This window comes from Netta rufina (genome assembly GCF_964035555.1).
Source record: "Netta rufina genome assembly, chromosome: 3".
NCBI classification, from domain to species: Eukaryota; Metazoa; Chordata; class Aves; order Anseriformes; family Anatidae; genus Netta; species Netta rufina.
In genome coordinates, this window is record NC_140125.1 from 68,002,987 (window position 1) to 68,029,397 (window position 26,411).

At 37.5% G+C, this 26,411-nt stretch overlaps 1 protein-coding gene across 4 annotated transcripts in view; it reads right to left on the reverse strand.

Annotated features, from left to right (window-relative positions):
• Window positions 1–26,411, reverse strand: part of FBXL4 (F-box and leucine rich repeat protein 4) — a 58,843-nt gene that overhangs the window by 4,502 nt on the left and 27,930 nt on the right. For 3 of the 4 annotated variants that reach the window (XM_084283893.1, XM_084283891.1, XM_084283892.1), the window contains exons 6-9: window positions 22,809–23,022; window positions 9,417–9,488; window positions 7,967–8,279; window positions 138–426 (exon numbers count right to left, since the gene is read on the reverse strand). In XM_084283893.1, coding sequence (XP_084140019.1) covers window positions 263–426; window positions 7,967–8,279; window positions 9,417–9,488; window positions 22,809–23,022 — 763 coding nt within the window. In that variant the 3' untranslated portion in view covers window positions 138–262. Of the gene's footprint in view, window positions 1–137; window positions 427–7,966; window positions 8,280–9,416; window positions 9,489–22,808; window positions 23,023–26,411 lie in introns of those variants that run through there. The other variant, XM_084283894.1, reaches the window with a different exon arrangement.

The following is a 26,411-nucleotide window of genomic DNA, read 5'->3' on the forward strand; positions in this document are numbered from 1 at the left end:
TTTTCATTTTCTTGTCATTAAAACCACACATATGGCAAGTATTTAAAAACATGCAATGCCATAAATTAACAGGATAAACAATTATTAGGTACAATATCAACTCTAAGAAATGCATAATATACTTAAACGTATTTTACCCATTTGTGCAGATATTTAATACTCTCCACTATTTCATAGGGAATTTATACTCTTCTTAAAAAAGTCAGCACAAATTCACAGGAAATAACTGTCAAACGAATTCCATAGCAGCATATGTAGTGAGTCACTGGGTGAAACTCTTTTTTATGAACACGTTAGGGAAGTTGGCATTCAGTTCTAGGACAACTCTATTATCAATCTGTGAACAGAAGGACACATCAAGTAAAGAAAGATCTTTACAAGACTCCAGCAATTTTCTTAAAGATGCAGGGCTTACCATCCTTGTCCCTGTTTGAAGACAAAAAAGAAAGAAAACAAATAGCAAAGTTAATCTTTTTTTTTTTTTTTTTTTTTAAAGCTGCTAATACTACATCATAAAAAAAAAATACATTAACACTGTGTTACACTAGATTTTTTTTTCCAATTAGATTTCAAATTAAAAACTTCTCAGAGCCTGTCTTTACAAGTTTTATTTTTTGTTTGTTTTGTTTTTTGTTTGTTTGTTTTGCTTTTAAGAAGCCTGTTAAGTTTTCTTAACTCGGCTGCTCAAGTCCACTACTTTCTCCTTAGGAGAGATGTTGCAACTTCAAGAGCAGTTCCTAACTACAGAAGCTGACCAAAAGTATCCATACCCACAAGATCCAGGATGTAGATGCTAGGCTTTGGCCACAAGCAAAATTGTATGCTACACTCATGTCCTTGATTCATCATCAACCGTTCATGTTCTGGCGACTCCAACGACTGGCACAGTACACACTATTATGGGCTATTCCCATTATAAATAAATTAGCAAGGCTTTTAGGACTCTAGATTGAGTATTATACCCAGAAGCATGCAAGAGCAATTCAAGTACTATCTGTCCTTCCTGTATATAGGATATGTATAGGATACCTGTAACAGAAAACACACTAAAAACATGACCATAGTGACTGAACTATTAAGTTTCACATTGGGTCAGGTCAAGCACTGGATTCAGTCAGAAATAAATATATTATATAGAAAAACACATAAGCCTGGATCCTCTGCAGTTGATGGAAATCTAGCCAGCGTAGTTAATGCAGCACACAATTCATTTGACTGGGGTATGACTCAGTTGCCTGTGAAGTGCCTGGTGCCACCTGGGATTCCTTAGACCATGCAGGATGTCCACACACAGCTGGCAGACAGGTCACAGGACCGACAGGAGATCCATGTCTTACTCAAACAGCTAGCAGCCAGGAAGGTTACTCTGGGCAAGTGAATCTAGCCTAGATGTCTATAGTGGGCTACACTGCTCATCAAGGTCATCCAACATGACTGTAGACATCTATTGGTAGATAAATCAATCTACACAGCTCTGTCTTGAACTGAATTTCACCCCACAAAGCCGTCCAGTCTAGTATCTTGTCTTTGGCAGGACCAATAATGCTTATAGCAAAACCAACAAAAATAGATGCAACAACAGATTTTTAAAGTAGCTGTTCACTGGTAGATACTCTTAACTGACAAATTATTGATTTAGAGATTTCTGAAGCTACCTTACCTTTCATGAATGCTACTACTACTTTTCTGAACTCATGTATATTTATGGCCCCTCCACTAGTTCTACAGCTCAACCGTATTTGGTGTTGAAAAAAGGAAATCAGCTTTAAACCCACTGTGTGTGAATTACAATAATTAAGGGGCAATAAAATAAAGAAGCAGTGACAGCATTCACTTTTCACTTTTTCAAAACCATTCATAAGCTTGATGGAACTGTTTTCCTCTTCCTTTGTTATTAGTTTACCAAGTATCATAGCCCCATTTTGCAAGCCTTCAGTCTTAAATTCTTCAGCTTTAGGTTTTTCTGTCTTGTATGCCTGTGTGTTATCGGCAAGCTCTGGTACAGCATTATTCATCCCTTTGCCTGGACTACTCAAACAGATCAGACAGCACCTGTCACAGTACGGACACTGGGTGAACACAGCAGTGACTGAACTTCGATGAGCAAAAAGACAAAGCATTCTTGGCCTCTGCTGTCCTTTCTCTGAAGCACAGACTCTAAGACAAAAGACTGGTAAGTTATAAAAGCAGAATAAGCTAGGTGAAGGCTTTTAAAAGTCCAGTCCTCTATGGGCTGGATCAGCGTTCACCACAACCTCCACAAGGAATTCTAGGTTTGAAAGACATAACCATCCTCATATGGATGGAGCTCTCCTTCAAATACTGTAACATTCCTCATATCCACTGATTCTTTAGTATGGTTGCAACCAGTTTACACAAAAGATAATCCTACTGTTTCGTAGCTTCTAACCTATGCAAAAGATAGTGCCATGTTTGTAAACCTTCACTCCTCTAGTGAAGACTTTAGTGAAGAGGCTGATTAATGTGACAAATCACGCACCATAAGAAAGATCTCAACAGTCTTGTGTTTGAGCTCCTTTACAATTGCTGCATAAATACGATCTAGTCCTAACAATTTATTATTGTTCAATGTATTGATTTGTTCAAAAGCCTCCTCTATTGCCATTCCAATTTAAGACAGTTTTCCAGGCTAATCTCCTGGAAAGAAAGAGTTTGATGGCAGCCAACTTGATCCCCCTTGCAGTGACTGGAGGCAACAACAGTTTTCCTGGAAAGGCCTTCTCCTATCTAAGTGGCCAGATCAAATCTTGATCATCTACCAGTCTCCGCAATTTTCCCATAAACTTCTTGTAATCCATGTGAAATACATTTTCAGCATTTACTTTTCACTATCGGTTCCTTAATATCTCATTTCTGCCTTACTGTGATGATGTTTTACTTCCTAGAATTCATTTCCCTATTTTCCTTCTTTGAACGGGTCTCATTTCCAGAAAGATGCCTCATTTTTTAGTGATCTCCTGTACTCCACCGCATAAACAAGGGGGTGTCTAATTGTGCTTTTCACTTCTTTTATGATAGGTTCTCAGATTAGAAGTTTTGGGACGTCATTTGATGTTATCTGTAAACAGGTTTTGCTATCATGCCCCTGTATTTTACCTTATCTACATAGAGGTATCAAAAATTATTATTGTAATTTTTAACTCCCTTGTATTACACAATCTGTCACCACAATGGTCAACTGGCTGATGTAACAATCCCTATTGCCACACGCAAATTCTATGATATGCTTCAGTTACATATTTACCTGACCATAATTTTACCATAGTACCACAGCCCTACCAGAAGGGCCAGCTCTACCATTCCAACTGAAACTCTACGAGCATTATGCTACTCATCTTTCCACCGACCCTTAAAATTGATACTGCAATTATCTGAACTTTGACAGTTGTCCTGTGGTTTCATTTAAGACCAAGACTTTTTAATGCATTTGTAACTGAAATAGGTCATTTAAATTACATGCTTTACTGCACCTCTTCCTTTTTTCCTCCTCAGACTTCAAAAAAAAAAAAAATTGTGTTAGGACAGACCTTTTCCAAAGCTAAAAAGGCCAACCCGGTTGGTGTTTGTATATTCACAGCACAGGATTAGCAAACATCATCCACGGTATTACTCTGATTATACAATATACAATTAGTGATACATACATTTCTCTAAAGCACATCCAAAAGCATGGCAGAAGTGTGAATAATATGACACTTTTTTTTGTCTTTCAGAAATTGACAACATATAATGCTAGTTACCTACATAACACACTCTGGTTTAGTTTGGAGGCTTTTAGACCTTTGCTATTTACTAAAATATTTCCTACATGAACTAATTACCTATTTCTCAAAGTAAATACATAATCAGTGTATTAAAATCCACTATTTAATTTTGTTGTTCAGTTTATTCTCAAGAAAAAAGTTCTCCGGTATCCTCTTCATTAAAGGCACTGACTGATGATTTGTTTGCTAGAAGCGTTATTTAATTTATATCTATCATATATAAAGCTATAGAAGTACCACCTCTGGAAACTGTCAGAGCCCTAGTTTCTAGGGCAAAGGGTACTGCTACACAAATTACAATAAAGATGAATATTTAAGTAAAAAAAGACGTGCCTTGAGTAATTTCATTTAAAAATACACTCATAATAAGCTTTCAACAGGATACATGTGAAAAAACTTCCAACTGTTATTGAAAAAGAATACATATGTTTCTTGACTAAAGAAGTAGAGATCATGGAAATAACTAGCACTATTCCCCCCCCCAAAAAAAAAACTTATTTTCTCCCCTAGACCAGCCAGATTAGCCTTTTATTCTTTACGTTTTATTCAATTTATTGCACACCTTTTGAATTCTAAACTTCAACATGCTGCACATTTTCATGTTTGAATTGACTAACTATGTGTTGATGCTCTCAAGAGAAAGCTGAAGATTTTGACAGCTGGCAAGGGGGCAGTTGGGTTTTCTGTTGCTCAAGAAGGTGTGGGAGGTGTTGGTATGTAGACAGGAGTACATGAATTCTGCAGTAACAAGGGTGTCTACTTTTTATTACTCTTTTTGTGCAGGACAGACAGTTAAGATTGCTGGGGAGCAAGGTTAGCATGACTTATTCTCCATCCTTGACAGCAGCCGGTAGCCCCACAGCAACATAACTAACTGAGCAGCTAACACAGCATACAATAAAAGCTTTCAGCATTGCCAGGTTGTCTCCTGTCTTGTCATGAGGTTCCCACTTCAAGATCCATAGCACTGGACAACATACTGCATCACTACAAAGCAGTCAGATGATCACAGATAGAACATTCTACTGCTGGGTGGACATCCTCAAGCAAACAAAGAATAGGAGAATATTCCCTGTATAACCCACTGTGTCAGTTCATGGAAAAGATACGGGCATAGAATATTTGTAAGCAGGCAGCTCAGTATGTAATGGGTAAAAAAAAAAAAAAAACACCTCAGAACTTAAAAACTGAAGAAGGCACACCCTCATGTACTTAGTGACACACTTAATATCATACTTGCTCTTCCAAGCTGTACTATAAATACTGCAGATATGGATCCAAACCATGATTTTTAACAGAAGTTTACTTTCTCAAGCATGATTTACACACCTTTACACCATTTAAACACAACTACCCATCAAATAACACTTCATACAGGCCAATAATTTTATGCAGCCCTTAGAAACTGGAAACTTCCATCTTCTATGAAGTCCACTGATTTAGGAACAAGGGAATTACCAAGCAATAATGGAAAGACTAAGGAAAGGACAGATAGTTAGCAAGCTGCAGGACCTGCCACCTGAAAACAGCATCCAGTGCACATGCAACATTGATTTTGTAATACTAAAATGTAAGATATACAATTACACAAGCTTTCTTTCAGAGCCTTAGATTTCCTTCAGTCCTGAAAATATTGTGGTTGTAAATATTGTGTAACTGAAACAAGAAATTTTCCCTGCCAAGTTTGTAAGTTCTACCAACTGCAGAGAAATACCAACAAAGTATCGACTGTGACGGTGACTATACTATAAAGGTAAGACATTTTGATCCTTACTTATCTAAGTCCCTGTTTTACACAGTGTTACTGAGAAAAAAAATAAGCTCCCTCACCACATGCACTGCTAACCTAGCAGCAATAGTTCTATGCCCCTCACAATGCAGGTATAAGCCAGCCATTTCTTTACTTGGGAATGACAAAGGATATAAAAGAGTACCTCACGTTCTTTCACATCACAGAGAAGACCTGCTGTTCAAGGTTAGTCTTGCAAAGTTGAGAACTGACCTCAGGCCTCTAACGGCTTAAGACCTGTTGTCACACTTCTATTATAAGCTATATAAATGCTTCATATGATTTTGTCCTTTTAAAGAAGGCTTGTCTGACATCAGCAGCCAAAAGTTAGAGTACAGAGATTTATTTTCTCAGTACTCTTGCGCTCTAAGAGGCTAGGTCTTTGGTTCAGACAGAGACTTCTGCATTTGTATTTGAAAGCTAGCAATTCTACTTCCAGATGACCCAAGCAAGGTTGTGATTCTACGTGGCAACTCCTTTGAACCACAGACTGTAATGGGTCCCATATTCAAAGACGTAAAGATTGTTTCCTTACTGTTGCCAAAATAGCTGGGTCACTCCACATATACTGTATCACCTTGTACTGACTTATTTATAGCAGAAGAGTCTTTCTTCTCTACTAAGTATTGCTCTAAAGGAAGAAAGAGTTCTGGGAATGGATACTGAGGTTTTTGGTAACATTGTAGATGATTCAACTGGATGTCCTTTGCAGAGCACCCTTCTTAACCCAACATGCAGTCTCACCAGGAAAAGTGGATTTGTAGTTAACCTGACTCAGTAAATGCTGGTAAACACTCAGGGAATGGAACAAAATTCCTTTTCCATGTTCACACATCTTTCTACAAAAACATCAACGAGGCATTAAACTGAATTCAAATGTGAACTCAAATGTTAAAGGAGAAGCGTGGCAACAAACCTTCAGTACTGGCAGAGAAGCAGCAGAACCAGCAGCCTATCTGCAGGCTTAACACAACTGAGCTATTCATTCGGCAGCCTCTGGTGTAGTGAAAAGGTCAGACCGATTTGTGGGCAGACAACACCATTGTAACAGAAATGCATGTAAGTGGGTGGTCAGGAGAACATACATGTTTATGAAAGACCGTATTCACTATGCCTTCTGGAAACTTTTCGTGTCTGACTAGGGAAAGGTACCCTTGATAATCTAGCTACAAAGTAGATTCCCTTAAATACAAGCAAAAACACATTGCCACCTGCAAACCTATGCATTAAGCCAGAACAGTATGTAGCACCAGGTGGAGTTATATTTTTATCTGTTCATTCTCCTTTGCCTTCTCCTTTTCTGCTGTTCAGAAGGTGAGTCTCATTTAGAGATAAGTAAAATTGCATTTCATAGTAAGTGTTTACTATCTATATTGTGGGAACAATATGAAGCCTTTTTTTTTTTTTAAATGAGAAATAGTGATAGCCTTAAACTTGCTTGGAACATTGAGTTGAGGGCTCTGTTTCTCCACAGCATCACTCTCAACCTAAACATAATACTTCCACATTACAACTATTATTAAAAATATGCAGTGTGGTTACTTTCTTCCCGTTAATATTTTACATCTTTGTTTTTCAACTAACCCTGTGAAAGTAAGTCAGTAAAAGGATGAATAAATTTTCTACCACTGCTATCCTACACTATTTTAAAATTCCACCACAGACAGAATAAATTCAGTATCACGAAAAAAATATAATTCTCAAAGTCCTTACTCAGGAATACCAAGAATATTTGGATTTACCAAAATATTTTTAGCTATAGAATCTGCAGAAAATGAGAAAATTAAGATTCACTGTGTTTTTTGCCCCTCATCACTTCTTTCCCACCCTACAGAAAAGTCCATTTTAAGTTTTGTTATTAATTACTTCTTTTCCTCTTCAATAAGACAAACTCCTTCCCTGGTAAAAAGTGACAAACGCTCTTAACACTGCTCAGTATATCTGTCTTATGCAAAAGCAGAAATCTGTTTATTAGTCACAGACTCCCACTATAAATATACTTTGTCACACTTCACAGGAATAAAATAAAACAACAAAAGCAGAAACAAGAAGAAATTGAAGAACTTCTGAGAGTCAAAAGTCAAAAGATCTCAGTTAAATATACTGGTGAACGTGAAACTAGAAGTTGTTGAAAGAAGTCCACAACATTTTCAGTGTAAGCAATTAACGCTAAACAATCAAATTACACAGTTGGTATAAATCCGTTGGATTTTGTGTCAGAAGCTCACTGCAGTAATACTTCCATCTCTTTATTTTCATATGATAAGCCAAATTTTTAAGAAAGATTTATTTTAAAATGTCTAGAAGGCAATTTTGTCATATGGACTCCTTTTTAACTCTAAGGCTTTTGAGAGACAGTGAAATTTATACCAATATTCCTACATTTTCTTACCCAATATATCTAGCTGCCGTAAATGAGTACAGTTAGCTGCAAGCTCTTCAATGTCTGTGTCACACACAGACCTGTTGGCCGTAAGAAAGAGCTTTTGTAAGTTCGGGAGTTTACGTGCAAGGTTTGCAAAACAGCCTGTACTGCTCTGTAATGTAGGGCACCAGCCAAGATCAAGTTCTTCCAAAAGCTGGCAGCCTGAAGCCAGTTCTGCTATTCCACTTTCAGTTATGTTTTTACATCTCCACAGATCCAGACTGCGAAGTTTTTTACATTTTGCTCCCATCATGCTTGCTATAAGATCATAGTCTTCAATCTGCAAGGAAAACAAACACTTTGTCATATATACCATCCTTCCAGACATACATAGGTGTTTCAAGACTTGCTTGCTAACACACCTACAGATCTGTCTTAAGCATTTGACATTTCTAAAGAGCTCGGAAAATTATTCATTGTACAGTGAGGTCTACTTTTATATAAGACAAAAATAAATTTTCTATCAACCCCCAGACATACATGCTTTTAAATTCACTTGATACTAAGGAACAGTGAAAATGCAGTTACAAGTTCATTTCCTTTGAAGGCACCTTTTTTTTTTTTTCCTTCAAAAATGATTAAAATTGTCTTTATGATCATAGGCATTGCAACCATAAGGACACATGCATTAAAGTACTCTATTTCCATTCTAAGTTGATCATTTGCTGCAGCTCCTTATGGAAGCAAAGTTCTACATGCAGAAGGAATGAAATCTACTATCAGAAAACACAATTTAGTCATGCTGCCTTATTCCTCTGTCCACAAGTCAAAGCTTGGAAGGTTTGCCAATTCTGCTTTGTCGTTTGCTTCTCAACTACAGGGAAGGTCCACAAAGTTTCCCTGATGAGTTATCAGATGTGCTTATCACAGAGACAGCAGCAAGTTAAATTCCACTGCACACAGTTCTGGCATGCACATGTGATACAGCTCAGATGATTCCCCTACAGTAATTGCTGTGTTCTTTCTTAAAAGAAAAACGTGCACCCAGCCAAGTCTATAACTCAAATAACTTCTGTTGAAATCATTTCTTGTGTTTACAACTGTAGTATCACACACCAGAGTGGACCTGTCAGAAATGATGATTTAGTCTGAATGTAAAAGATAACTTAATTATTGTTTTTTGGAAAGGAAAAGTATATGTAAATGTATATAAACATATAAAAAATGCCCCAAAGTTTATAAAGAGGCTAAAGAACAACGGAAAAAACCTAACAAGCTAGACTTTAGGCCCACTAAACTGACACACAATCTTTAGATATACAACTAAGTCATGTTCATCTTGGACCTTTCAGAAGTTTGAAAACTGACATAACATCAGCCCAGCGTTTAACCTATCTTTGTGAGGCATAAATCCAGGCCGAGTTTCAAAGCCAGTGTGTGCACACATACACACCCACAGAGAGGTCTAACTACTCACCATGACGCAGCTGCCCAGGCTGAGGTGCTGAAGCTCCGAGCAGAAGTTCAGGATACTAAGCAGGGCTGTTTGCTGCCACAGGGGAACACATCAGAAGGAAATATGGAAAGTGAAACAAAGAGAAGAGGTCAATTAGGCATTAAAGGCTGTCACTGCATTTCCTGAAATACAGCTCAAAACTCTGTTACAGACACCACAAATGCCACTTAATGAGTCCCTAGGTACTCTACCCATTGATTGGCTTAAAGTAATGGTAATCATTACAAACCTTTACGCGAGTCACTTTGGATGTGGTTTTGCATTGCCCTAAAGATACCTACACACCCCTGACCTATCCATTCATTTCCCACAGGGAAGCTGCTGAAGAAGTGTGGCAAGTTCAAATAACAGGCGAGGCCAGACCCAAACCAGAGAGGGCTGGTGACATGCCAGCAGAACAGCAGAGCCTCTGACATTCGCTGATGGGCCGCAGCCTGATGGAACTGCCAATAGAGCTGTGCAGCATCAGGACGGAGCTGGTGACTTTAATGTCAAAGGAGTCTCCGTGCTGACAAGGACGCTGACAACCATTGAGCACCTGTCACTACCAGCATGCAGGCTGAAACAGATATAATGTGTACTTTACAGTCATGTTTCTGCCATTTAACGTGGCCATTCTTTTCAGAAAGTATTGCACATTACTCAGCCTGAAATTATACTGGAATGCCAGATGCATCTTACAAGATGTTAAATACATGGCTATTCTGTTCCATGACAAGAGAAACTTCACAGGTTTTTTTATTTGTGTTTCTAAGAGAAAAGATTCCTCTGCGTTGTCTGTAGCCATATTTTGTTTTGTAGTGTGAAACATACTCCAGTGCAAAAAAGAACACAGCCTGGGATTCATATCACAAATAACTGTGCATCATAAGATTTCATGAGCTTGAAAACTGCAACAAGTTTCACAACACATCAACGATTTAAGTCTGTGGATACTTTCAGGATACACAGTAGTTCCTCACAGGAAAAAAAAAAAAAAAAAAAAACAAACAGAATACATAGGACAAAATAACTGCTAATAAGCAGAATTCCTACAGGAACACTAGTCAACAATACTTGTACGCATGTGTAGTATAGCTTATATTTATGTTTAAGCTTGCTTGTTTTCAGAAATTTTAAGTAAAATACTTAGTTCTAAGTTATATTCTAACGAAACTCATCACGAATGGGACCTTTTGTCGTGGCACCATAAGGAGCTATCTGATGTCTTGCACTGAAAGGCTGGCAGACAGGGACACGGTGTGGAGTACTCCTGGAGATCATTTCAGACATCTAATTTAGGCACCTCCAGGGACCAATTAGAAACACCCAACACTTAACTTGTATGGAACCTCAGCTTCCAGCTTGGCCTTCTGAGATTTGATTTCCCAAAGGCAGCCTAAAAGTAGAGGGTATGAATAAGCCTTCCTCACAAACATCTTTGCAGAGGTCTTACAAACCATTGTCTGCCTGCTCGCTCGACTTTCATTTGTTTTTAAAGAAAAAGGTAGACTAGGGAATTAAACATAAAAGCATTTAAAAGTCATTATAAAAGAGATAACACTTTAAAGCTAGAAAATGTGTAAATATCCAAAACATTTTAAGTACTTGTTAAGCAAGTGCTTTATTTGGAGCATTAAACCTGAGTAAATGAGAGACTCCAATAAGAGGAGACATACCCTTTACCTCAGTGAAAGCTATCAGCTTCAGAACCGACTCAGATGCTCAAATTGAAAATGAAATCCCCACGCTCATCTCTACAAACCTGAAATATCAGAGCTAGATAAATCAGTCCGACTGCACACCCAATTCTAAACAGGACTTCTGCAGGAATTCTGGTGACTCCAGAGGAAAACTGAACACCTTGATGGTATTCCACATTTTTCAGCAATGGTTTCTACAGTGGAATTTAAACATTGGCCTGAAAGGATAGGAAGCAGCAATACCTTTCCTTAACTGACACAAACAGCTCAGAAGTGAATAGACACTGAGCAGTCTGTAGTATGTAAGATCAACTCCATAATTCCTCTCCTTCAGAGAAGGGTGAAAAAAATAGGAAGATTGGTATTCATAGTTGTCTTGATCAGACAACTGAGCTGACGTGCTAATTTGAACACAAATTTGGTGTCTCTCTCGGAATAGCTTTTTTAGTTCCTCTAGTATGAGAGGGTTCTTTTGGTACACACTGAGTTCACATTTGCAAAAGTCTTTTCACAACTTATACCTAAAAGCATTATTTTTTGAACAGACATTTAAAATAAACAGAGACCAGTATTTAAACAAGCACTAGGAATGTGGGCAAGAAGAAAGCTTGGTGGAATACCAAGGCATACTGCCACGCAGCATGCCAAGTCTAGCCAAATAGTAAACAACTGTTTACTCCACATTAACTATACTGGGTACATTAATTCCTCTTCTGGGATGCATACATGCCCCCACACAAGAAATCAGACTTCCTTCAGAAGCCATGTCTATTCTTTTGTAACTGAGGTGTTTTTTTGCATATGTCAAGAAAAAAAACACCTCTCTTTGAGTACGCCTAGCCAAGATGCAATCAAGAATCCAGATGGTAAAGGACATCAAAATAACAGGAGAGGATGGCAACTCACAGAATCCACATGCACTGCATGTGAGACAACTATACCATGGTAATAACCTGTGCCTGTTTCAAGCCACCTGTCCATAAAATTCATCCCTCCAATTTGCCTTCAATACAAGCTGAGTGGTAACACTCGTATGTACGCAAAGGAGAAGAGCAAAGCAATCTGACCTTGAAGCTGCAATGCAGGCCAAACCCCAGATGTCAGAGTGCTTTCTAAGAGGAGCAGAGAGGTACCTAAACTCTAGATCAGCAAGTTTTAACTGGAGAAAATCCAATTTCACTTTCTCAGCCAAGCACTGGCAGTCAAAGAGTCCCCATGTAACACTTCATACTCAAGCCTAGTAGCCAAGACATGTATAGTCGGGAGACTTAAGTTTTCCCTGGAGAGAAGGTAAGGCTTGCCTTTGTGCCTGCTCCCCTTCATGCACGCTCAAACTATGGAAAGAAAAGCATGGACATGTAAAAAATCTAAGAATTACTTTTTATTTTTGGAGTAATTTTCATCCTACCCTCAGTGGTAGGAATTTCTTCTACCACACAGACCAAAGCAGTAACTACTGAATAAATGAGATGATGGTGCAAACAGCAGGAAAAGGGGCTCAAAGCAGATACAGTATGATGCCCTATCCTATCATCCATTCCCAGGAATGGAGGTGCTTTCAGATGATAGAAACATACACAGCTGAGACTGCACAATTTGCTTTATGAGAGACAACTGACATCAAGCTGCACAGAAGGATATGATACTGCTGCTAAACACAGACTTACAGAACAGATTACAGAAATATTTTAGGGCCTGACAGTTGGTTCTAAACCCCAGAAAATGGAAGCAGACTGCCTGAAGAGTCTCTAAACTCTTTAAGAACAAACATCTGTCAGAAAGGACATCAACAGAGTTCGTAATGCCTTTGACAAGGGGAGAGAGGAGATTACCTTTTGAAATCCTAACTTATTCCATGTGAGAAAGGTGAGAGTTCTGCCCAAACGTGAAGTCTTCCACTTTGTAATACAGGCTAGCCTGGAAGACATTTATGTGCTACGTATACATCAGTTGGATAGCTGACAATGGATTAACTTGCATCCTACTTGTCTTTGTAAAGACCTCAGACATCACATGTATGTTCTGACCTGCAAGTTGGTTTGAACAAACAACCCATCAATGGAGAAAGTGAATACTGGTGTCAGAGTAATACACTTGGCAAGACTGAATCCTGAGTGAACTTTTTCAGCATTTTCTGCATTCATTAGCCTGCCAGAAGTGAAAATTATTTCTGATGTCTGTATGATAAGGAAAGCATCCAACAGAGAGCTTGAATTTAATATCCTTTCAATCTGAACCCTCTCCCTCTTCTGTCTGTGGTAACTTGGCTCAGCTGTGAAAGACACATCAAGTATCAGACCATTTCTTCATTGCAATTTTATTGACAAGTAGTCCAAGACAAAATACATAAGATTTTTAAAAATACAAGCGATGGGTATCATAGAATGGTTGTACTATAACAGAAAGTGTGAAGACAAGTATAATACAATGTGCTTCTGGTAGGTTAATATAAGAACTATAGAAAAACAATCAAGTTTCACTTTTAAGTAAAGCCTGCACCTTTTTATAAACTATGTATAAACTATGGAAAAAAGTCTTAGGCTACTTTTAATTTTTTTTTTTTTTTGTGATGGGAATAAAAAAAATAGACTTTTTCACCACAGCCTGCTCAAAAGAACTGTGTCCGACATAGGTTGGGAATTCTTGCAGTCCCTCAATGGAGGGACCACAACAATTTGAAAGCTTAAATCTTTCACAGGAATTTTATTCTCCTGCAGTTTCCTCTTTTTTTTTTTTTTTCCTCCATGAGGTGAATGATGACAGGAAGAAACCCCAAGCTCTGTCCTCCTTCATATTGCAGCTTTCTCTCCTTACTACAAGGAATGCATCCTCCATTCTTTAAACTAGGCTTCCCTTGCTTCCTATGTTTTTAATCACAGAATTACTGGTTCTCCAGCTAACTACCTGTCCTAGAAAAACTTCAAATTAGGCAAGACATTTTTAACATTAAAAATTCAGCTTGGGGTAGAAAAAAAGACTAATTCCACCCCTCCATAATTGCATTGTATGAAAGGACAAAGTTGTATTATTTTTTCCTTATTGTTCCCAAGTGATGATCTCATCTCTAGCACTCCCCAGCCCCATGCCCCCAACCCTGATGCCCTCACTTACGTTCCAGTAGTTATATAACATTAGTTGCAGGCAGGTATCAGATAACATGCCTGTATTTGCAAGCTCACCACAACGAGAATATTGCATTTTTCCACAGCAGCATAGAATTAATATAACAGCATTCCTAAAGACCACGATTTCGTCTCTCATATTTCAGTTACTTATCTCTCTTTTATAAATGGATCTTGAAGAGTCCTTGCAGTGAGTTGCCTTTGCATATAAATTTATGAGGTTGTTATACTTAATAACAGGTTCTATCACAGTGTTTTCCCATGTTTCTAGGTAGCATTTTAACATAGATGAACAGAGGATGAACAGAGTACTGTTCAAAACATTTGCTTTTAGGGTAAAATTAGGGTATTTAGAACTGTATTAGCCAGTTGTACCAGCTAACATTTAGACAACTTTATTCCGCAGTCACTTTTTCATTATGCAAACAGAAAATCATCAAAAGATTTCTTCAGGTAACTAGTAAAGAATTATGGAACCTCAAATACCCAGTACCCAAGCAACAGCTGTCACATGCTGTTTGTGTACAGTTCAAATTCACATTTCTCAACACATTTAGCTGGGAAAGTTGATACAGCAATTAGATGTTTACTATAGGACAAACAGACATCATACATGGGATACTAAGCAGTTATATTTTGGAAGGCTATTTATCTGAGAACACCTGACAACATTATTCTATTTAATAAGAATTAATAACCTGAGTGAAAATCCAAGACAGAAAATCCAACCCTGCCTGAATGAGGAGGGTAAGTGCCTCAAGCGGACAAGGAAGAGGTAACTCTGCAGAGTACTCTTAACCATTGTGTCTTCCTAATAAAAAACCAAAGTCAACGTTCTGTTCCTTAAAATTTTAGGATCTGAGAAACAGATGAAAAGGAGAACTGGAGACCTACACACTAAGGTGAGGCCAGTGGAATCTACCATGTGTCTCAGCCCTTCAGTTGCATCCGTATTCTCAGAAGTCAATCCTTCAAAATATTGTCAGAACTGCACAAGAAGGTTCCTTTAGTCATGATCTAGGCAGGAGCTTTCCTCATGTTCCCCAAAGGTTTAAGTTTACATACATGCACCACCCCAAACTTCAAGAAAAGCAACAAAAATGAGACATATTGCTTTGTTACCAACCAAATTTACCTGTTTCATCTACAAGAACGAACATCCAACATTACCTTTTAATGTGAACATCCTAAGTGCCTCTTTCTGGGCAGTTACATTTCCATCATTGTTACTATCCTCAGATTACAAGTCAAACTATTCAGAGGTGAAGGACAGAAAAACAGAATAAGGAAGATGGCTGTTAGAGCAAAGCATCAGACCTCAAGCCATGGCTAGAAACACAATGCATGGTGCAGCATCTGGAAGGCCTCTCTCCTCCCGTGGGACCAGTGCTCTCGCACATGGCTGGCAGGTGGAGCTTTCCTGCCATCACGGGCTGTCCTCAGAAAGCCAAAGGCTTCAGGTTTTGGTGCTTGAAGTTTTAAAATTTCAAAAGTTCCAAGAGTAAAAACCTCAAAGCTAAGGAAATTAAGAAAATCCTTTGTAAGTTGTGCTGGGAAGGCAGTCCTGTGGTGCACCCTGTGCAGAGCCCAAAGGCAGAGAAGGAACACGCTTTACCTGGGGGCAGCCCAAAGGCCGGGCTGGCAGCACGTATCTCCTGCATCCAGTGCTGGGGAAATGAACAGCTTCTGCCACTGGGATAATGACCTGACACAGACAGGACCGGTAACTCTCTTCCTAAAAGGCATGTCCTGAACTGTCCTCCTTCATATGGCAGCTTTCTCTTCTTACTACAAGCTGTCATATATAACTCTTGCCAAAACATTTCAGAAAATGAACATAATTACTTCTAACTGCAGTGAAAACTAATCAAGACACTTAATGAAATGTTAACTCAGTTTTGGGACTTCTAGAAACATCTTAGTGAATAGTAACTGCTGTGTGTTCCTGCATAAAATGGAGAAAAATAAACTCGATGGCAGCATATTGCTGAGTTCACATTTTAAACTACAGCTACTACTACACATGACTACAGTATCTTTGGAACAGCAATTGATTACCATATGTGACACTGGATTAAAGGCAATTCTAATAAGACTCCTCACAAGACAAACAAAAACAAAGATCCCGCAAGAGGGAACGAAAGGTTTAGAGAGACAGTGTGTGTGTTCATAACCACAGGTCAGGCATTGGTTTAACCAGTTAGGAAAAGAAAAAGAATAATTAGACAGTTATACAGTGTTAGCTTTGGTTTTCAGGAAGTTTTTACACCTGCTGGATTCCCAGAAAGCACTCATTTGCAGACTACATCTATGATTTTGTGTTCTATCAATAACCCTCAGCATCTTCTTTTTGACAGAAAGGAAGAATCTTGGGTCAGTACATGAACAGTCAAGAGCACACTAAAGACAACATACTGTTTCTCTAAATAAAACTGGATCTAGAAGCCTAGTGAAACTATTCAAGTTGTTCGCTTTCTTTTGGTTTCATCTATTTTCACTTTCCTAAATGTTGCTTTTCAGTTACTCATGCTACAAGCTGAAAACAGCAAGGAGTCATAGCCAAATCAGAATGAAATGATGGCCAGATTTGTTTTAGGGAACTGAATGGCTTAAGCATAAGCTAACTTGTCTCATTTCATGACCAAACAAGTAAAAGAGGTCACCTCCTTTCCAAGGTAGTTCCTCTGGCCTTTGGGAAGAACAAGATTCTCATATGGTCCCAAACAGAGTAAGTACACTGAAAATCTCTAGTCATTTAGCTCACAAAAACACTTGAAACTCTTAAGCAACCTTTTCTTGGCAATCCTTTTTTCCCAGATAAAAAGGTTGAACTTTATAACTAACTGACCTTCCTGAAGCACAGAAAAGTTTGTATTAAGTTACAGTACTGCAAGTAGACTGCCTGTGTAGAGTGCCCCATGTGTACCATACATACCAGAGAACCTCAGTCTTCAGTATGTGTATCTCCTTACCACAGACAAAGCACTATTACATAAGTTCTAAAGATGGGAATTGTGTGGCATACAGAAACTGTGCATCTTGCAATGGGCCATTACCCCAGTCACAGATCAGGAGACCGAAGCTCATGTATTAAGTCCGCAGCTAGACCCAACAGCACCAAGTCACCAAACCACAGTATGGTGAACATTGGAAGGGATTTCTGGTGACCCGGATCAGATAGCCTCTCCAAACAGACTGAAAGAATTGGCTTCTACACTTGCTGACAGTCCCTTCAAGGCCTTAACTGATGTCTGCAGAAGGAGATAACCATCCAGCCCACCGCTTATTATCACCATCACTGGTGTACTAATATCTTCTGGATAGAGACACCAACAGACAATTTCCATTTACAGATTCAAAAACATTTTCCTCTACAATATAAGCTGGCATTAGAACTGAAAGCCTGAAGCATCCATCAGCTATCTTCTTGGAAGATACAGCATGAAGAAGAACGTAAGAGTGAGAACAGGAAAACATTTGTTAAAAATCAGCTTAGGGTAGCTGCCCTACCTCCCCACCTCCCCCGTCTTTTTTTTTTTTTTAAGCTTACTCTGTACTTTGAACTACTGGACTGTTTTTGAGATCATGAAGTAACTTGTCAGCAATACAACTTGTCTCCAAAACTTTGATGGTTTTATACAGACATAATATGAACACCATATGAGCATCAGTTAAGAGAAGAGAGGGAGTATATGGAAATGAAATTGGAATTAATTTTATTGTTGAGTGCAGATAAAGCCTTTCAAAAGTCAAACCACTTGTCTCCTCAAAAATACGCATAACATTATTTGTGAGATAGGATTCAGGATGTACATGGGCATCTTTCTGTTCTCTACAGCTATTTGGTAGTGCCAGGAACACAGTAACACTGCAATTACTGAATTAGGTCAGGGAAAGTAATAGTCTCTGTAGCTGATTCAATTACTGTATTTTGATTTTGCTTCATTTGGTCAAATCATGCCCTCACTTATGTCTGCAGATCTGTTCTACACCTTCATCCTTCCCTCTCACCCTTCGCTTTACAGACTCAAATAAATGAATTCAGCCCTCTGAGTTTGACATGGGACCAGCAGGCATCATTAAGGCCCTGCATTGCCTAACAATTTGTCACTGGCTCAACCTCCTTCTGAGAACTTGTTAGATAGGGGCTTTCACTATTTTTCACCATGTGTTTGTAACTCTTAATCCTACAGATCTGTTCCCAAGCCAATGAAGTTTTACCCATGCTGAAAAGCCTCAAACAATAGCTCTAAGAAGTATATCATTACCCATAACAGGTTACTTCTGAAAAGTCTGTAGAATGTATTTATGGCAACATTAACTCTCTCATTGCTCATGACATAAGAAAATAAGGGCTGTTACATCTACCTCTAAGATTCTTACTTATCTTCTTGGTATCTAAAATCCTCCAGTGCTGAGTTTCCAAACAGATGATCAAGTTCCAAATTTTCTCTTGGTCAGAGATATCTGTGATATAACTTGTAAATAAAATGCGTGCTTTAAAATGTGTACAAAAAATTTTTGTCCAATACAATTTGATTTTAATTCAGTTCATTTCTTACTTCAATTATATTTATAATAAAAACCTTAAAATTTTTCTTCACACGTTATAAAGAATGCACAATAAGATTGTATATTACATGTGTAATAGATTAAAATTTACAATCAGCAATAAGGAGACTCAAGTTTTTCTACTGTAATTGTGGTTTTGGTCTCTTAAAATACAATTTTGGGAGTATTGTCTATATGGATGGAATACTTAAAGCATTAAATCAAGATAACATTCATACTCAAACCACGAAGACGTGCATTGCCCATTACTATGTACAATAATAGCATCTTTGTTCATTGTGTTTGTTAGATGTATCAATGCCAACAAGTGCTTAAATTATGCTGTGAGTACACTCTCAATGAATAAACATTAAGGAGTCATGTATCAGCAAATATCAAAACCACCAGCACAAAAATCTCACAAGGATAATAGTGGTCTTGAGCTAGCAGGACTTGCATTTACAAAGCATTGGGTTTAGTTTCTCAAAGCAAGTTACAAGTTATTTCAAGCAAATACAGAATTGAATTAGAAGCACTGAAAGCATCAGCTGTTTTAGCATGGAGGAGCATGGTGATATAAGATTTTTTTCTTGTAAGGCCTAAACAAGTTACTGAAAGTCACCGGACACTTGTTGCAACAGAGAGGGTAGAATACTTCAAGGGTGCTGGAAGCTTCACACTTTAGAAGTTTGAAACTATATACACAGAAGCTTGCACCCGGTAACTCAGGAAATAAAGTTGTACATGGGCTTAATCAAGAATCAGCAGGGCTAGGACCAAAGATCATAAACTCTTCAAGATGGTACAGCTGTCTTCCAAAACATTAACAGTACTTTTCAGGCTAGAGAGAGAAGGTAGACCACAATTGACCATTTTGCTGGAAGCATACAGTTAACATTTGGAGCTTTGATTACAGAGACAATGGGAACGTGTTTTTAAAAGACAAAATCTATTCAAAGGAAACAGCTAAGACAACAAGAAACTGTCATGAGAATTGTTCAGGTGATTATGTAACACTGTCAATATTATATTATTTTCCTCAAAATCTGCTTTTCTATTCCTAATATGTAAAAATCAATCATTAATTTTCTCAGAAGATACTCTGCAGAAACTTACACAATAGTGTCACAATCATAAACAGAAAAGTATGACAAATACCTTAAGTATCAATGTTCAAATAAATTACTTTTTTTCCCCTTCATTTAAAAAGTAAAAGGAAAGAGAAAGCAAGATGTAGTTTGATTAAGGAGATCCTACACCTGGACAGGAACATGGGAGTTTGTCTATATTTGAAAAAATACCATTTCTTTTATGTTAATGTTCATGTTGTACTTTGTATAAAGCATCACGCAGGAATACACACAGCTTTATGACTATACTGACAAGGATGGAATATCCATTCCATATCTTATGTTACTTAATCACACACCCAAATTCACAACTAGAAGAACAAGTTGTCCTATTTATGCAGATGTGCTCTAGCACAGTACTGCATTTTACACCGAGACTGATGACTACAGAGAATGCCCCTTTTTCACTGGCATCACAAATAACATGCAGAGAGGCATTCTTCATTAAAAATCAATTAGAGCTTTAATTCCTATTTTTCCTTTTCTTTTTCTCTTTATTATTGCCATTTTGGCACACAAAAATACAATCATTTCCATTAAATAATTCAACTTATGTGTTGATCAGCTACAACAATAAATTCATCAGACTGATAACAACCATAAAAGGTATTCCTCTTCCCATTTCACCTCATTTCACTATGTTTCAATTTCAGTGACTGACTTTTTGTGTATCTTAATGCACAATTAAAGAAAATTATGATCCCTCATTGCACATCTCATTTCAGTCAACCTTTTACCTACTTTTTTCTCTCTCCATATTAATTCCCTCTTCACATTTTCAAACATACCTCAGAATCTCCAGAAACACATCACCCCAATTTTGTATCAAGGAGATTAGTTACAAGATTACAATTCCTTCAGATTAACAAGTATCACAAAAGCATCCTACCCAAGTTCTCTACCTATCTCTCTAAAATTTATTTTACGTGGTTGGCTTTTGTTTATATTTATGTTAAAAAAAAAAAAAAAATCAAAGCACTACCCTGAATAAGTTTCATTATGAATGAGTTTTCTTGTTGACTACAAGCAGATTTGTGTCCATACACACATGAAAGACAAATGAATCTTCACAATTTAAAGTTTTCAAAGTCAGGAAATCATTACCATCTACATCCAATCCAATTTCAAGTTCTGCTCAGCAAAGCAGTACCTGAGAAATGAGAGTTACCAAGCATTTTCAGAATATAGTGCAGCTGTTGCACTATTACAAGTGTGATTTTTTTTTTTTTAAAGTTACCTGAGTAAAATCAAGAAGATGGTATAATTTTGTTTCTACTGTTGATTGAATAATCTTTACTTTTAATACAATAATCTCAGATCACTGAAGATGCTCTCTTTTCTCTGATAAAGTACTTCTCAAACTCGCAGATCTGAAAAGGCTGTGTGAATTATCTCTATTACAGAGCTCCCACACGAAGTGGCATAAGGAGATTTACTAAAGATTGACAGAGAGACTAGAGAGCTAGAAACAGAATAGATACACCCAGAGTACAGCAATTCAGAGTTTTATTCAAGGCACTTCGAAGTAGGGCTTACCAAATTTTTAGGTTGAATTAAGCAATAATTATTAAGTATGTAAGATTTCAATACATGGAACAAATATTAAAGTAATGTGTTACTGAGGGACATTGGCTTCATGGTAATCGCCTACATACCCCACAGCAAATGCCAACAATTCAAGGTAGCTGACCCTTTAACTACCTTGGTTTAACCATATCACCACTACAGACAGTTATCTAGACTTTGGATGTAAAAGTACATCCAGTTTCCCCCGAAAAAAGGACAACATAAAACAACTAACCTTGTAACTTGTGTTAACTGTTAACCACTTATAAGTGAAACAAGATAAATTGTAACTTCAGACACCCCCTTAGAGATCCTGAAAATGAGGCATGACCTTTAGTTCAGCTTCTCTGATTTGAACACCCCAACACAATCCACTGTCAAAATCTCACTTTTGTGTAATGAAAACAAACAGTAGTAAACACAAGTTAACCCTTCTGAAAATCTTTAACCTAGAACCTGCAGAGATGTGTTTTGTGTTTTTTTTTTCCTTCATGTTGGAGCTAAGCAGTAGCTTTTGCAGCAAAAAAAAAAAAAAAGCACAATGAGTATGAGAGCTTCCGTGTAGTAGTAAGGTTATAGGACATGAGTAATGCTGTTAGTGAGAAGCAACAGAATTGCTTTGGATCGCAATTGCTGAATTTAGTAGGTTACAACGTTCATTGAATTGAGTAAACTACAGCAGTGTTTACAATTAACATGTACAACATTCCATCCTAGACAGGAAACATGCTGCAAATGATTATAATGCTGATTTGGGAAGTTAAGTAATTATGTAAGGAAGTAATCTTTAAACTGTACTTGGAAAGTATTTTCCAAGTACAAAAAAGTGTGTTTCATATCACAAATACTGCTAATACTCAAAGACAGTAGGAATCTAGCAATCCACTACCTGTTCTAAAGCACAGGATGTTGATAATTACCAGAAGTTACATTACAACGTAATGTAAGTTACACGACAATTTCCCCGATTACATTGCCAAATACAGTCTGTGTGGAGTACACTTCAAAGAACCAGAAAAAAAAACTCACATTTATTATTTTATGATTTTCTTCAGACAGCCTGTGAGAAGTCACTCATGCTGCATGCAAACTAAAACAGGCTGATTTTTTGGTTTTTAAAAAAACTTCTGAATTTAACAAAATACTTAGGTCTTTGAGTCTACCTTTTTTCTTTTTTTTTTTTTTTAATTTACCTTTGAGTTCACATACAAAATTCTAATTCACTTCTTCAGCACTGAAAAAGTAATAATTTTATCAGGACTAAACAGGCTTATCGAAAAGTTAAAAAATACTTGTTCCTACCTCCACTTTTGTTCGGTAAAGAATGAGACGCTTTAGGCTGCCCACTTTGGCTATGTGGTTGAAAGCCTGAGGTGGTATTTTATCACATGATGCAAGATTTAATTCCTGAAGATTTGGACATGTTTCAGTAATGACCTCCAAACATGTTTCATTCAGGAAATGGCCACAAGACAACTCAAGACGAACGAGTTCAGAGCCACAAACTTTTAAGAACCTGCAATAAATCACATTAAGTAAAAAATAAATGTGCTTTCTAATGAAAATCTTTGAATACTGTCACAATTTTAACCATGAAAAACGGGAAATACTTTTTTCAGGAATAAGAATCCTACAGACCACAGTAATTACGCCACATCAATTAATTAACAGAAAACGTGATTAGGTTAAAGTAAATTATTTGTAACCACTCTGAAGAAATTACTTGTGAATCAAATTTGTACAAACTCAGAAGACCAAATTAATGAACTGAGATCAATATTCATAAATGGAAGGTGGTTTGACAGTTAAGGCTGTTTCATCAACGTTTACTACTGCATCCTAGATGTTATTCTTTTTGACCACATAAATCTTAAGAAACAAAAAGGTACATAATGCTATGCATGACAGAAGGACACTGATGTCACTAAAGCAGCCTTAAAGGAGCAATTGTACCTTGAAAACAAGTTGCAAAAGCATCATCTCAAGGGGAAAAAATAAAGGTTTGTTTAGGGAGGTATTTGTCAGTGACACTAAAGAATAATGGAGGACTTGATATCTCTTTGAAGATCCAAGCTTTCAAACCTTCCCTTTTCCTTATTTTTCACTACTCACTCAAATCTTACTTGCCATTTGTCATCACCCTTCCTGATTCCTTTCATCTTGCACACTACCCAGCTCCTGGGCCTTACTTTCATTATGCAAATCCTCTGCAACAGGGAAAGGAAAGTACGTTCCAGGGGGAAACCTCCACCCCAAAGGTTTCCGAGAGTGTCCCGAGACCTTGACTGACCTGACCTAGCACAGGGAACAGCAGCACTTCAAGTGGGAGCTTGGAGAAGACAACCTTCAGAAGCCCCTAATACTTATGAGCTTTCACAAGGAGAAACAAAGACACTGAGGAAAGACAGAAGCCCCATACCCATGGGGCTTTTCTTAAGTATGGCCTTCAAATCAATTCTTCAGTATTTTTAGTGCAACTCCGCTGCCTTCAGAATCTATTTTAGCTTGTAAGAATCAGAGCTTATCAAACACCAAGCACCTGTCTGTTGTTTTCATACCAGATACAGCGAATTCACCTGTAAGCTAGACTGGTGAGCTCTTACAGGAATGTCACAGCTAAAATGACACGACATTTCGTGACAATTAACACCAAAAATCTAAACATCAGACTGCTATTTTAGACCAGCAACAGAGTTCAACACTGTTGTGGAAAAACACAGGATGGAAATTCCCTGGAAATCAGAGTGCAGACATATGGATTCATTGCTGATTGCCAATTAGCCGATTCCTCTCTTTAATGAGTGCTTTAACAACACATTCACACAGCTTCTTTCATCAACAAATTATCAGGTTTGTTTGAATGGTGATATTTTCCATAAAACCTTGTCAATTGCCATTTATTATACCTCTAGCTTCTAATTTGCTAACAGATAAATATTTTATGAACTATTCCATTGCAATAATAGATGTAAGGTTAACTGCCACATTATTTGACAGGGCTTGGCCATTATAAATATTGGTACAGATCAACACTTCTCCTCCTGTCACTATAAGAAGTTAACATTACCAGGTCAGAGAAACACAATATTAACCTCCTACACTTGGAAAAGAACTCGAAGCTCACCAGCTAGGAGAGTTATTATCCTTGTAACATTTTATTTAATTTCATTACATTTAAAACACACAGACAGTGCAAACAGAGCAATAGCAATGAGCACACCACTTGTTCTTCACAGCTTTGCTGTCTTCCTGGAAAAGGTTCTTCAGGAAATATTAAATAGAAAGAAAGGCAAGGGCAATAAGGGACACACAGCAGGGTATATGAACAAGCTGACAGGCACGAAGCGAAGAAATGAACAGAAACGGGAGGAGAAATTTGAAGAAGTCACCAACCAGAACAGGGCAGAGCACATTAGTACGAACTGCAGAGTTCTCCCATTGTTGTTTGCGTTTCATAGGCTGCTCAGGGCAGAGGTTTTTGCGAACTTCGTTCCATGCAGATCTCCAAAGCCATAAGGCAAGGTAGAACATGGGGTCTCAGGCTTCCCAACAAAAGTGGCATTGCCTTCATACTTCTCAGACTTAACAGATACTGGATGTCTGGCTGTGACTGGGCTCATTTGAAAACAGTCAACCCCTTCTATCCAAAGCAGTATTTCTCTTCTTCACACACCTCTCTCTTTACTCACTGAAGATTGACTGGATACTATTTATAGTATCTCCTCCTTTCTGCATAGTCATCCATCCCTTTAGTCTTTCTTTTACTAACAGTGCTTTATACATGCAATTTCCAAAGTGATTTACCTTCACTCCCTTCGTGATTGTTATGAAATATGATCAGTTAAACAACCTACTGGAATCTGAACACTTACTTTAATTTTGCTAGGCACTGAAACAGACCTCTACCTTTTAGTTCATCCTCATTCTAGACTACAGTATTTCAGTCTTTTGTTTGTTTTAAATAAGAAATCTCTTTCCATCATTCTGCTTACTCTCAAGAACTGTTGTTCGTTGTCTCCCAAGGCCAAGACTTTTTTGTTTTTCTTTTAAATGAAGTCACATTGCCTCCCTCTAAACTATTCTAATCGTTAAAATGTTGTCTTCAAATCCAACATGTATTGAACTTTGTCATCAGATCTTAAAACACTGCATTCAAGTGTGGAGCTTAAGTATCTGATCTTGTGCTTTTCTGAACACAAATTAAGCAACTTCAATAAAAACATGCAAAATAAACATTATTTAATCTTTGCTTCAGTTACAGCAACCCTAGGGTTTACTAAAACTGTCAAAATTAAAAAACAGGTAGGAGTTTTAAAATGAGAATCCTTGTCAAGTTGTACAATACTCATATTTTTTGTGACTATTAAATGCATGTTGCAGTAGCTACCTAACCTTCCTGCTAGTTTGATTCATAGCAAGCCATCACCAAGTTAAATGCTGTCAAAGCATATCTGTAATAAACATCAACTAAAGATTTCAAATTGTAATGACAACAATTGTTAAAGAAATGTTTCTAGATGTGCTTGAAATGTAAACATTGCATCACAACAGGGAAATTCTGCGAATTCATTCTCTCAGTATAAAATGTTAGAAGCAAGTAAAAATCCTATCACCTTAGGTTTTTCAAGCAAAACAGCTTAAATAAGCCACATTACAAAAGATATAAAGAAACCTGCATGCAGAACTCTGTTTTTAAAGCTGCCATCACCATTTAGGTGTTTAAACACCTGAGCATCTATTCAGCATCTTGGTATTTACTGCCTCCAATCAACTTGCTCCACTTCTCCTATACAGGTCTTATCCTCTCATGCTGATATTCCCATTGCATTGACAAATTCACCACACCTCTACTGCCATGAGAAACAGTGTTGATTATGTAATATGTAATGCTTTCTGTGAAATCTT